This window comes from Phocoena phocoena, chromosome 8 (assembly GCF_963924675.1).
Source record: "Phocoena phocoena chromosome 8, mPhoPho1.1, whole genome shotgun sequence".
NCBI classification, from domain to species: domain Eukaryota; kingdom Metazoa; phylum Chordata; class Mammalia; order Artiodactyla; family Phocoenidae; genus Phocoena; species Phocoena phocoena.
Genome location: NC_089226.1, coordinates 6,157,702 through 6,171,927, shown reverse-complemented (window position 1 = coordinate 6,171,927; position 14,226 = coordinate 6,157,702). Strand labels below are relative to the sequence as shown.

The 14,226-nt window shown below is 46.8% G+C and overlaps 1 protein-coding gene across 4 annotated transcripts in view; it reads right to left on the bottom strand.

Moving 5' to 3' along the window:
- Window positions 1-14,226, bottom strand: part of ETS1 (ETS proto-oncogene 1, transcription factor) — a 125,331-nt gene that overhangs the window by 22,546 nt on the left and 88,559 nt on the right. For 3 of the 4 annotated variants that reach the window (XM_065883254.1, XM_065883255.1, XM_065883256.1), the window contains 4 exons: window positions 7,361-7,480; window positions 5,366-5,566; window positions 2,323-2,400; window positions 1,152-1,400 (listed from right to left, as the gene is read on the bottom strand). The exons of the other annotated variant lie outside the window; for it this stretch is intronic. In XM_065883254.1, coding sequence (XP_065739326.1) covers window positions 1,152-1,400; window positions 2,323-2,400; window positions 5,366-5,566; window positions 7,361-7,480 — 648 coding nt within the window. The remainder of the gene's footprint in view (window positions 1-1,151; window positions 1,401-2,322; window positions 2,401-5,365; window positions 5,567-7,360; window positions 7,481-14,226) is intronic. 4 annotated transcript variants of the gene reach the window in all.

Sequence of the window (14,226 nt, the reverse complement as noted above, 5' to 3'; positions counted from 1 at the left end):
CTGCAGGCTTGCTGGTCATCTCGAGGCCTGCTGGGAGGAAGTAGGAACCTGAACACTTGAAGGAGATGACAATGTGTGCGGCCTGTGAGGCCTTTGGGGCCTCACTGAGGAGAGGAGCAGGGTCATCCCTGAGCAGAAATCACCACGAGGCGGCCAGGCCCGACTTCCGTGACCAAAGGCCTCGCGAGCATCGCTCGGAAGGGCTTTCTCCTGTCCTCTTCCTGTCTGTAATTCTCTCCCATTTATCCATCAGAATAGTCATCTTTTTCAACTTGTTAGAAATCAGCTATAGTTCTTCCTGGATGAACAAGTCCCTCTTTACGATGGACTGCACTTTTGTCAGAAACAGAACAATCTGGACACGTCGCTAGGTGAGCCGTGCCTCTGAATGTTTATGTCCTGATCTTAAAAATTGGGCGTATTTAACCTTTTTTGCTTTATAAAGTCAGCCAGCTCTATTTTGAACCACTTATTTCACTGTCAGTGAGTATTTTATCATTGTCATAACAGTCATGGCAACAAGAGTACCATCTTCTGGAAGCCTCTGGCCGCCTCTTTCCCTGGTCCTCTAGCTAAATACACACTTTCACCACACTGCTGAAGACTGTTTCCAGATAAGCTGTCGGTTAACCATCCTCTATCTTCCCAAACCAAAGAAGTCACAGGAGGCTAGGAAGCCCAGGCTGAGAAGCAGAGGTCATTCAGATACCAAGCCAGGATGTGCAGTCTGACCGGGAGTATTTGGAACACCAGATGATGCAGAGATAAGGGCTCTCCAGGAGGGTCTCTGAATCATTTTTATGTGATTGTGTCCTCCTTAAGCAAAATCCTCTCCAAGAAAATAACGCATACCTTAAAAAGCAGCTACAAGCACCTGAAGTTATCACGTGGTGAAATGTTTTACCCAAATAAGAAAGGCGATTGTTCTTCCTGCCAGATTTCAGTTCCACCATGGACCCAGAGCCTTTGTCATCATGAAGGACTTGGCTAAAATTCCATGATACAAAGTTCTTAATATCTAGACATTCTAAGACGGAAAGGCTAAAACTCAGGAACGCCCGGGGCTAAGAGCAGGGGGGAAAAAGTGGGACCTGGAGAGCTCACAAACTCAGGTAATTCTTAGAATTTTCTAGAGCAGAAATCCGACCTACCACGACTGGTCCTCCCCATGCACATGTTGTCTGGGGTCACCACTTCTTGTTTGATGGCAAAGTAGTCAGTCTGCAAGGTGTCCGTCTGCAGAGGGTCCCGGAGGATGACCGAGGGGTAGTCGTTCTCATACTTGAGGGAGAGGAGCTCCTCCGAGCTGATGGGATGGAGGGTCTGGTAGGACTCTGTAATGAAGCTGGGCTCAGAGAACTCCGATGGAGGGACACACTGGGCATGCTCGATACCGTAGCCTGGAAACACAGAGCATGTGCAATCGGAGAGAGGAGAGATGAGTACCGGAAACAGGCCGTTCCTCCCCATTTACAGGGGCCCCGCAATGTCAAACAAGCTGACTGCCTTTGGGAATGCAAGAAAAATATTTTAAGTGAAAAGGGCCTGGGTTTTCAACCTTGCTCCACTACTCAAGAGCCGTGGCCCTTGACGAGACACTTCCCTTTTCTGACTTGATTTTTTCATCTCGAAAATAGGAACGGTGGCAACCTTCCTCGGGGTGTTGCGATGCGCAGATCCAATGACAGCATACATGGAAAAAGCCTACCAACATTTCTAGCACACAATAAGCTCGTTGTTGTTGTTAGGATAAAAATCATAATAGTAAAAAGATAAAGTGAAAATAAACCTGTTTAAGACACCCTTTGAAAGCAAAGCCATCAGATAAGCACAGCCCTAGGCTAATTCTCTCCCTCCCGCCACCCAGGCAGCCTGGTGAGGGATAAGGTACTACATACAAGGAGAAGGCTTTAGGTTCCTGAGGCTGCAGGGCATGCTCTGGAGGAAGGATTTCAGAGGAAGTGCTGCCACATCTACCAGCAAAAAGGAAAGAACAAGGTCCAGGGCAAAATCCCTAACCCGAACCTCTGATGGCCACCATGGGGCACATAAGAGTTTGGAGGCAAGTCATTGTCTCTCTGTGTGACCTTCATGCTGAAGACGTGGGAAGGACCCCAGCGTAGGTGCGTGCAGGTGAATAAAATGTGCAGATAGGTTGAAGCCTTGTGCTTTGTGGGAAGAGCCAAACAACCAAGAGTCTACATTTAAGGAAATATTATTTTCTGTAGAATTACCAGGCAGGGGCCTGAGATGGCCTGGGACAGGGATCCTTTCCTAAGTTCCGTGACAGGAAGAGGCGGGAAGGGCAGGGGGTGAACTTACTAATGAAGTAATCCGAGGTATAGCGCGACTCTGGGTAGGGAGCGTTGACTCCATTAACTTGGTACGGTTTCACATCCTCTGCAACAGACAGGGGAGGGATGAAACAAAGAGGTCAGCGTGCAAGCAACGCTCAGCCGAAGAGGACCCTGGGCAAAAGGACCACAGTGACCTCAGCCCCTCTTCGCAGAAATCTGCATGTCCACTGACTGAGCTGGTGTCGGAGTCTCCCCTGACTGGGGCCTTGTCTAGAGACGAGCTCACTAAAGTATGGCTAAGTTTATGATTCCAGTAGCTGCAGAATGGGATTTAATATCTTGGAAAGCGCATTCTAAGGGGTGGGAAGGCATTCACCCCCTTTCTGATGCGTGCGTGTGCCGCCAGCAGCCGAGGCTTGAAGGCATCTTGGGAGGTTACCAAAATCAGTCGCCAATACTCAAACTGATCAGGTCCAAAGCTTTTCAGAAATACAGGACAATCTCTAGACAGGTAGATTTTGGAGCCTCCATTTCTTCCAACAGATAGATGTCTGGTTTTCTGTTGTTTTTTTTTTTTTGCGGTACGCGGGCCTCTCACTGTCGTGGCCTCTCCCATTGCGGAGCACAGGCTCCGGACGCGCAGGCTCAGCGGCCATGGCTCACGGGCCCAGCCGCTCCGCGGCATGTGGGATCTTCCCGGACCGGGGCACGAACCCGCGTCTCCTGCATCGGCAGGCGGACTCTCAACCACTGTGTCACCAGGGAAGCCCCAGATGTCTGGTTTTTGTTTTGTGTTTTTTCTGTTGTCCTCAAATGTCAAGTTCAGGCCCAGATTAAGATGCTAGTAAGGTGACTCTACTTAGTGAAGTATGACAGGGCTCATACAAAGACAGAGAAGAGCCACATAACCAAACTCCTGTCCAGGTGCCAACCTCCCTAGGAATGAGAATGGAACACAGATGAAGGTATCCAAGCAGAGGAAGGCTCTCTCCATGGAACCAAGGTGAGCTTGTGGATCATCTAATGACCCTGGAATCTGGCGGTGGGCCCTGACCGTTGTATGGTACGGTATGATTACGTTTCACTGTAAGGATCAGACATAAAGACAGAGGGTTGGTTTGGGTTTCTCCTCAGGTATTTGATAGCTTGTTGGGAGCAGAGACTGCTGGGAAAACAAGTTTATGCCTGCACAGAAAAACAGTTCCCAGCTGAGATAAAATGATTAAACTCGGCTTTAGCAGCTTAGCAGATTGAAACATCCCCTGTACCTTTGGCCTGCCACCCCACCCAGCAAAGCTATGTTTTCTCGGCGCTGGGTTGCCTTAGTTTAATCACAGAACAAAAGCTGTAGCCTCAATACAAACATCACGTTCAGTTGTTCAAAGACCTGAAGAAGGACGATCCTCCTGCCCCTCTCCCTTGAAAATGCTGTGAGATGTTCTCAAACCCACCCCATTATTTCCCAATTCTCCTAAATTTGCTCGTATTATTCCTCCGCAGGAAGGTAGGCCAGAAGCTACCCCACGAGTTCGCATCATTACACAAAGAACACAGGACAGGAAGTTCGACTGAAAAGACCTAGGTTTAAGGAGACAAGTGATGTTGAGGAAACCACCTAACCCGTCCTCATTTCACAGACAAGGACACCGAGAGAACACGCCCTTCCCATGTCCCAGGGTTGTTCTGAGAGTCCTATGAGAAAAACGTAGTTTCAAGCACTTTGGAAACAAGGAGGTGCTGTACAGATGAGTTATAACGGATCAGAGGCAGGTTTAGACACTCCAGGACAGCTGGCTGCCCCAGGGTGAAGACTGGAGGGAAACGGTGAATTAGCAGCATATATTGGGGCGACGCGGTCTGGTGTACCCCGCCCCCCACTGCTGTGTTTATAAGCCAGTGCTTGCATCAGATCTGTTCTGAGCCTGCTGGATCTTTTCCCTCTACACACAGGTGCTCACGTCAACACGTGTGAGTGGTTTGTGTGCAGTTACACCGAGATCACGGCGTGGCTTCGGGGAAGGCTAGAGTCACCTAGTTCTCGACTCTGCTTACATTTCTTTTTCAGCAGAAGCTGAAGGGAAGGGGAAAAAAGAAAAAGATAACACTTCTGTGCCCAGAGGAGTCTAATTTGGGTCTCTCCTGGGCATTGCAGAGTGGAAAATATCCTTAAACAAAGGAAGGTATTATATGGAATAAAAGTGCTAAGCCCGAGTTCTGCTCCCTGCCCCCCCCTCCCCCCGTCACCGCGTCTGTGCCAGGGCTTGGAGCTGGTGACCACAGGGAAAGGGTGGGCCTGGGTCAGAGAGGGCAACAGGCTTCTAGGTTTACAGTCAGCTGGAGGGCACTGCTGACTGCTGGTAACTGCAATTTATTTTAAGAAGAAATTCAGAAAAATAAGCGCAAAAACACCCAAGTTTGCCGCCTGCTTCTGTTTCTATACTCAGCCAGGACTGTGGTACATGAGTCACTTGGTCCAGAAAGGTTGGAAGAGGCTGGTAGGGGAGGCCATGTCATTACAAGGTTGCAACACGGCGTCCTGACATAACCCCGGTTTCTGCTCCAGATGGAAAAGGTGTACCTCGCGACTGCAATTCCAATCTAGTTAGTGGGCAGAGAAGCCTGCTTATGAAGAAGCTCTGAGAAACGAAGAAGCTTGGATGTGGCCAAGGATCAAGACAGTGTGTCTTAAGATTATCAAAAAAAAAAAAAGAGAGAGAGAGAGAGAGAGAGAGAAAGAAAGAAAGAAAAACTCTCTTGTTGCTGGCTGTGGGCACTGCTTGTTCAAACAGTACATGAGTCTAAGATAAAGTCTGGGATCAGAACTTTGCATACCAATAAGCTTCAGGAGTACAGTCTAGCTAAAGATTAAAATTGGAACCTCCAGTACACAGAAGAAAAAGAAACTAACATTTATGGAACACTTGCTATTTACCAGGCACTGTCTACGCCATGCTGTGATTGGATGCCCAGGTGATGGCATCGACGTTGCACCACTGGGCACGCTCCCGGACCTACTCTCGAAGCCACGCCCCCCCGGCTCCCACCTCACCCTGCCCCCATGCATTTACCTTTCTGCAGGATCTCCAGATGCTCCCACAAGATGTCCCCAACGAAGTCTGGAGCCAGCTCGAGAAAGCAGTCTTTCCCCAGTGCACAGAGGGCTGCCCCGTTCATACAGAACTTCTGGAAGTCCACACCCTTTAGGCTGAACTCATTGACGGCCCACATCACCCAGTCCCGAACATGGGTCTCTGTCCACTGCCGGGGGTCTGCGGGGAGAGATCAAATGACGTTCCAGCAGATCGAGCTCTTAACTCTTCCCCGAGCCTCAGAGACAACACGGAAGCATCTGACCTTCACTGAGGATGTTCTCGGATTCATAGAATTAGGAATGCCTGATGGGGCATCTTCCATAACCCTCCCCCCCACCCCCAGCCCCGCATCCAACAGCCCCATCTTCTCTATCCTGCCAGCTAGAAGATCACTGTCATCAGCTAGAAAGGAGCAGAGAATTCTCCACCCTTAGAATCTTCAGACCGAGATTCCAGGAATCTCCTCTTTCACTGCCTTATTTCCATCAGACTCTTTTAAAGCCTGGGACAAGGGAACAAATGACTTCTTTAACAGCAATAATAACAAAGTCAAGTGTGCTCTGGACGTGGCACTGACCTCTCCCTGCTCTTAACTCTTATAATTTACTTGAGACCATTATGCTTAATTATTCTTATCTTAGTTAATCATGGTTAGCCCAGTTGTCCCTGGGTGTCCAAGGAGGATTGGTTTCAGAACGCCCTCGGGTACCAAAATCTGTGGGTGCTCATCTCCCTTATATAAAAGGGCGGGGAACAGTCAGCCCTCTGTATCCGTGGGTTGCTGCATCCGCAGATTCAACCAACCGAATCCGACCTGTGGTTGGTTGAATCTGCCAATGAGGAACCCTCGGAGGGCTGACTGTAATCACAGCAATTACTAACAGTAAGCCATTCGAAGGATACTTACAATAACGACATTATTAGGTACCCTGTATTATACCAGATACCCTTCAAAATCACAGACCCTGCGTTGAGTAGAAGTGTAGGACAGACGACATATAATCTTCACGCATGACCCCTGTTTCAACATGACTACACCAGCTAGTGACACTTAAAGAGCTCAGATGATGGCAGGCTGTGATGCCTACAGCATGCCTGCTCTCAAGGTTACCCCCTTCAATCTAGACGATGACTTTATGAGATGTTGGAAAACCCAGTGATCAGAATTCGCTGTATTCTGCCTTGTGATTGGGCATCGCTGCCAGCTGAGGTTTGTGGGAAAGTAGAATACGTGGAAAGGTAGACAGATACACTCATAGCATCTACCAAAGGCTTTCGTCTGGCAGGGTGGAAGCCTCTCGTGCAGCAGTTAGCACTGGCCTGGTCTAAAGACAGCTTTTGTTTCTCTGACTCAGTAGAAGAGTGTTCTTTCTGCTCTCAACTGTTCAGGAAATGCTGCTTGGTCAAGGCTTAAGTCTTCCTGCATCATTTTTCCTTTCTGACAACGCAGGTCACTTCCCCTTACATTCCTGAATAAACCCTTTTGGATGAGAGCACCCAAAGGTAAACACACTTCACCAAAGGACACGGAAAAGAAAAGAGTAAATTCCCAGAAATGCAGCTCATCGAGTTCATCCAATGGTGGCCCAGAACGACTCCAAGACCATGCCTTCCAAACTTGTCTGTACTATGGAGGCACTTGAGAAGCTTCAGAATTACTGATGCGACCAGCAATTGTGACTTAATTGGTCTGGAATCCGACCTCGACTGTGGAATTTTTTGACGATCCCCCGTCTAATGTGCAAACAAGTTTGGGCACCACTGCCCTAAAACCAAGATGGCAGGGGCAAGCCTGGGAGATGAAGAAGCATCAGTATGCGTCTATGCTTGTTCCAACAGAGGTCTGCAACGATCTGTGGCTGCTGACTGAAGCACGGTGAGTAATAATGTCTATCTCACTCAACAGGTAAGAAAACTAACCATACCTTGAAGTCTGATCCCATCCTCTCTCCTTCCAACTACCAAGCCTACCTTTTGGAATTCCCAGCCGTTGCTGCTCCTTAGAGAAACCACTGAAAGTAGCTTTCAAGGCTTGAGACATCATTTCTTTGCTGCTTGGAGTTAGGAGTGGAACATCTGCACATTCCATATCTGTAAGGAAAAAATAGCACATGAGTACTAGCAAAAACGAAGTAGGTGATGGACGTTAGCTAGACGGGTGGTGGTGATCGCTGTGCAGGAGACACCAATATCAAATCATTATGTTGTACGCCTGAAACTAACATAGGGTTACATGTCAGTTAGACCTCGATTTTAAAGATAAAACTAACTAGGTAATTAACCACCCATAAAACATAAGGGAGCATGAATGGTCTGAAGAAGACAAGCTGAGAAATAACTGTAGTAGCATCCTCACCAGGGCAGGTAAAATTTGGGGGGCTTTCCACAATGTGGTAGGGCCCATAAAAAAAAACCCAAAAAAACGAAAAACCTGACTCTTGCCTCATACGCCCTGCCTCTCTGACAAAATACGTTTATTCTTTCTGTATAGCTCTACTAATTCCCCCATAGCCCCTACCCATCCTTCACACTCACTGAGAATATTAATGTTTCTACACACTTGCTGTTACCTATGAAAAGGAAGTAACAACATTCGTTCAGTAAATAATTATTTAGCATTTGTTACACGCAAGGGATTAGCGAAAGAACAGTGAACAAGACAGTAATGATCCCTACCCTGATGGAGCTGGATATCAGATTCTGGCAGGGAAATCAGGCATTAAAAAAACTATTTACACAGTTAAACGTTCAAATACAATGTCAGTAAGGGCTTCACAGGAGGAGTAGAAGATGCAGTGTTAACACATAACAGGGAGTCCTGCAGGTCTGGAGGAATCAGAGAAGGCCTCCTTTAGAAGTGAGATGTTTGACCTGAGACCTGAAGGATACACAGGAGTTTTTTAAAAACTACTCCAGACCAGTGGTTCTCAAAGTGTGGTCCCCAGACCAGCCATATCAGCATCACCTGGGAGAACTCAGCCCCACCCAGGCCTCCTGAATCAGAACCTCTGAGCGGGCGGAGCCCGGAAATCCGTTTGTAACACAGAATCCAGGTAATCCTGATGAGCACTAAAATTAGAGGGCTGCGATCCGAGATAAGAGAATAGCACAGATGGAGGTCCTGAGATGGGGGAAGAGGGGAACCTTGGCCTGTTTTAGTATCAGAAAGATCAATGCAACCGGAGCGGAGTGATCAAGGGGACAGCAGCTTTACAGGAGGCTGAAAACGTAAGTAAGGAGTGTGTTAAAGAATTTATAATTGTATCCTGGGCAAAACAGGCACGGAGAGTTCTATGCAGAGGAATGACATGACGACATTTTGTTTGAAGAATATCATCTTACGGTAAGTCTATTTTTATTTTATTCATTTATTTATTTTTGGCTGCATTGGGTCTTCGTTGCTGCGCGCGGGCTTTCTCTAGTTGCGGCGAGCGGGGGCTACTCTTGGTTGCGGTGCACGGGCTTCTCGTTGCGGTGGCTTCTCTTGTTGCGGAGCACGGGCTCTAGGCGCGCGGGCTCAGTAGTTGTGGCTCGTGGGCTCCAGAGCGCAGGCTCAGTAGTTGTGGCGCACGGGCTTAGTTGCTCCACGGCACGTGGGATCTTCCCGGACCAGGGATTGAACCCACGTCCCGTGCACTGGCAGGCGGATTCTTAACCACTGCGCCACCTGGGAAGCCCCAGGGAATTCTATTTTTAAATTTTCAAGGAACTGCCATCCTGTTTCTCACAGTGGCTGCATGATTTTACAGCCCCAGCACAGTGCACGAGGGCTCCACCTCCTTGCCAACCCTTATCTTTATCACATGTATTCGCCATGCTAATAGATGTGAAGTGGTATCACATTATAGTTTTGATCTGCATTTCCCTAATTATTAGTGATGTTGAGCATCTTTCCGTGGGCTTATTGGTCATTTGTGTATCTTCTTCGGAGAAATGTCTACTCAAGCATTTTGATCACTTCTAATACAGTGATTTGTCTTTTTGTGTTGAGTTTTAGGAGTTCTCTATATACCCAGAAGAGCTGATAGCAGGGTCTTGAAGAGATATTTGTACACTCGTGTTAATAGCAGCGTTCTTCACAGTAGCTAAAATGCGGAGGCAACCAAGCGTCCATCGACAGATGAGTCGGATAAGGAAAAGGTAGTATAAACACACACAGCACAATATCATTCAGCCTTACAAAGGAAGGGAATTCTGACATATACTGCAACATGGATGAGCCTTCCCATTAGGGTAAATGAAATGAGCCAGTCTTGAAAAGACAAACTATACAAGGGACTTAGAATTGTCAAATTCGTAGAGACGGCAAGTAGAATGGTAGCTTCCAGGGCCTGGAGGGAGGAAGGAATGGGGGGTTGTGTCCTGGGGACAGAGTTTCAGTTTTACAGGATGAAAAGAGTTCTGGAGGTAGATGGTGGCAAAGGTTGTGCAACATTATGGGTGTATTTAATCCCACTGAACTGTAACTTAAAAATAGTTAAGTTGGTAAATTTTAGGTTATGTTCACTTTACCACAATTTTTAAAAATGGGTTAAAAAAAAAAAAAAAAGATCGCCTTAGCTGCCGGTAAAGAATGGTTTAGGAGGTTAACTCCAAATGGATGACTTGTTAAAAAGCTCTTGTATCAGTTGTGGTGAGGGATGATGGTGGCTTTAGCTAGGAAGATGGCTCTGCAGGAAATGTAAGTGGTCAGATGTGACATGCATATAGGAGGTAACACCTATAAACCTCGATTTATGTAGGTGGTGAAGGAGAATGAGGAATCGACACCTGCGGGTCCACAAATGCGTCCTCCTCTGCTATTGCCACATGCATCTTTATCTCTGCTGTGTCCCTCTTGTACTCGCAGACCATGTTCAAAGCCAAGATACATAGATATGGTTCAAGCTAAAAAGCCTCCAAATTCACCTCAGGCACAATTTCCAACAAAAAGCAAACAAGCAAAGAAATGACTTGAGAATTCCTACTAGCTGTCCTGTGACCTTTAGACAGCAATGCCCTTTACTGCAGTAATTTCCAGAAGCCCGCTTGCTCACCCTGAATCTTCAGTGTCTCATATGAAACTGACAGAAAATGGCAGGGCCGCTAGAGAAGTTCCTCCACCAGCCATCTCTAAACCCTGGCTAGTTAAAAAGTTCCCTGGATGTAAGTAATGTGTTATTGGCTGGATAAAATGGAAACATAGGAGGGGAAAAAAAATGATAATTGGTGACCTCTGAAAAAAGAAACAAATATATTGCCTCTGAATATCAAAATGAATGGAAATTATGTGGCAAGAAAGAAGGGCAGGCAGCTCTTTCCCTCAGTTTGCTTTGAGCGGTGCTATCAGGAAACTACCCAGAGTCTGCCCTGTGCCCTAGAAGAACAGAAGGGTTCACTGCTGTGGCTCTCCCAGGCCCTGCACTGAGGGGGATCTGAAGTTATAGGGAGTGGAGAGTTTGGGTTGCCCTGGGACATGCCCAAAAAAAGCCTAGTGGAAAAATCAACACACTTCCAGGAAGGTTGACAAAATGCTGGAAAATCCCAGATTGTTAGGGGGGAAAAGTAGGGGGATGGGATAAAATGTTGATTACATAACATCCAGCCCTTTGAACAATGGAATAATCATCACATGAGTCACTAAGAAAGACATCAGTGCTCCCCCTTCGTCCCCACTCTCCTCGCCCAAGAACAGCTAAGGGACAGGTCCAGGAGATCTTCCCTTAGAGTGGAAGTCAGTTTGACTTTAGAGAAAAGGGCTCTCTATTTAACCAAGAGTATCGCTTCTGAAAGAAGGAACAAATGCAGCAACCCCAGCTCCCAGCACAGGAGTCAATCAACAAACGCTGGATGAATTCAAAGTCTTCCAAATCTGAATCAACTTTCCTTCCCTTCGCTCCCATCCGACACCAATTCATGAACTTGAACTGTGTGGGTTTTGTTGTGTGTGTTTGTTCCCTCCACTGGATTTATGACTCGATGAAAAGGACTCTACTGATGGCAGAAGTGGGCCAGGAAAATGCATGTGGAAAATGTGGGCCAGGCCAAATGGACCAGCAGTGGTTCTGCTGCAAACTGGAACTGAAGGATGAGGCTAGGAGGCCCCAGACATCTTCTGAACAGGAAAGCCTGGGCAGTTGGATGCTGGGGTGATGTGAAGGCTGAGGATGACAGCAGAGAGCCCGGAGTCTGCTTCCTATCACAGCCGTGCCCCAGCAGTCCGGCCAGGACAGGGCCTCTGGGCTGACAACTCCCCATGCAGGTTTCCACGTCCTGTCAGGGAGCCGGCACTTCCAGGTTCTGGCTTGTTCTCTCCAAGGGAAGCAGCTGGAATTAACTTGTACTTGTCCACCTCAGTGCCATTCTCAAAAGCCTGGTCCACATGGTGCTGCACGGCACCCAAAGGCTGTGCCCCTGACTGGGGACTCAGAGCACTGGGTCTCTGGAAGAGGTGCTCCCAGGCCCGCTGGGGAAAGCCAGCACCACACACTTGGGACACCTGGACTTGATGAGCTCAGGAGAAGGCGTGTCAGTGCCTTTGGACCCAAAGGATTCAGACAGGAAAGTCAGAGTTTCATCTATTTTCATGAAGTGTGGAATGGAAGGTTTAAAAAAAAAAAAATCAAAACTCTTCTATAAGTGCATGAACCATCAGTCAGGATCGTCTTTTTTAGTAGCACAGGCACTGCATGTAAATGATGATGAACAACCACTTTCAAAAGTGGTATTAACATAAAACATTAAACTCTCATCATGAAGAATACGAATGTAAAAATGCCCTCATTCATGGTTGTGGCGGTTCTGTCAATTACACTGACCAATAAAAATAATGAAATCGTTACACAGGTGGAGAAGCTGACATGGTTTGGCCCAGGCAGGCATCTCTGTTATTCCGACCACACCTTATCTCATTACCTATTAAAATACTTTTCTATTAGGTGCCAAAAATATTTCTAATTTTGGCAACAGCATCTATAAATTAATCAATGCTCCACAGAAGTTAACTAATTGTATTTTATGGACAAGAACTAAAATTGCCTTTGTGCTAATAACCGTACTTGCAATATCTTGAATTGCAATAACACATTTGTTTCAAAATGCTGAGCGCCTGACCTGGAAATATACTAGGCTGATACGGTGGAGGCTCTAAGTGTATTTATGAAACATAAACATATTACAAGTATATTCGGTTTCTGACCCAGGGGTTATTCCTCAGGACCCTAAATCTGAGTTAATATTTACAGGAATCACCCAGATTTCTGAGAGGAGAGTTGTACAGAAGCTAGTGAGCAAATAACGGTCCCAAACTCTGTCCAGTCAAGACTGCACAGTATCAGAGTAGAAATTAGCAGATAGTTTTTCTTGACTCAGTAGGAACACAATGAATTGTGGCCTTTTCAATGCAGGGAAACATCTGCTTCTTTTTCACTGTGACCTAATCCTGAACAAAAGCTTATACAGCCCAAGGATGTTTTAAGTCAAATGTGGAACAAGGGTTTCAATTCACTCATAATGGAACTCAAAGTTAAGGACTGCCCAGCGCCCAAGAACCCATCAACGACATGTCACGTGACTTTTCATACCATTCTACTAAGTCGTTTGAAACCGAACGGCTCGTGTCAGCAATGTTACCTAGAGTCTAAGCCTGAAGTAGCGCTGGTTCCAGGAGAAGTTCAAGACCTATGGCCTTGCTGAACTGAGATGTTCCTCCTCTCACCATCCTCAAATAAATGGCAGGAAGACTGGAGCATCTGGGACCCGAGGGTTAGGCGATGGACTAGAGATCCAAGGTGCACATTCCAGTCTTGTGCAGCCATTGGATTGGCCAAAGCCTGGTGGGTTACCATGACGACACCGGCCACGGGTGGTGGGTATTGCCCCAATCGATAGCAGCAGGAAAGAAACACCAGGAATGAATGATACGCCTTACATCTGAAAACCGCTACGGTCCACCGAGACCCCTCCCATATACTGTTCCCCAAGATGCTCACAACATAAAGCTTCCGGGGGGCCTGGGAAAGTATTACAGGACCCCCACTTCACAGATCAGAAAACCAAGACTGCAAGAGATCAAGAGCCTGCCTTAAACTCCATCTTTCAACTCTCACACGTCCAAGGTCTTTCCATTCAATGCCACTGCTGCTGCAAACAGGAATGGATCAGAAATCCAAGAACACTAACATTTCTACAGCTGAGACACAGAAAACGGGACTTTTATTTCTCAGTTTGAAAATGAGATACACTTGAGTCAGTAAATTAAAAACTTAAACAAGACCATTTCTGGATCGAAGAAATCCAGAATTTCATATAGCTCGCCCCATAAAGACATAATTAAAAGCCATTGACAGAACCGGCTGTAATCTTTTCCTTTCTTGGAACCAAGGGTCTTGAGGCTTCCTTCCTTCCATACGAAGTAACACACGGTAAATGACAACCTGGCCTCCTTCCCTGTCTGCGTTCACCCCTGAGTCACCCTGATGCGTAATTGTGCACATAATATAAGGTTAATTAGTTACATAAAGTCTGGCTGAAATAGGTTTCTTAAAGTGAAAGGACCAAGGAGAAACCTTCTCATTCATACAGAGAAGAAAAAAAAGGACACTTGTCCCAAATGGAAAGAGAAGATTCTGAAGACAGGGGGAAAAGACACAGCGGGACAACGCACTGGGCTTGCTGCCTTAGCTTTTTGGTCAAAACCCACTGGTTCTCAGTTTTGCCACTTATGTAATCATGCTGGGTAAGCCACTCCATCAGTGCATTGTTAAAAAGAGGTCTGTTGATAGGTAGTGTCTATATCCCTCATAGGGTTTAAAATTTTTCATTACGCCAATTTTTAAACACACACCAAGGTAGAGAGA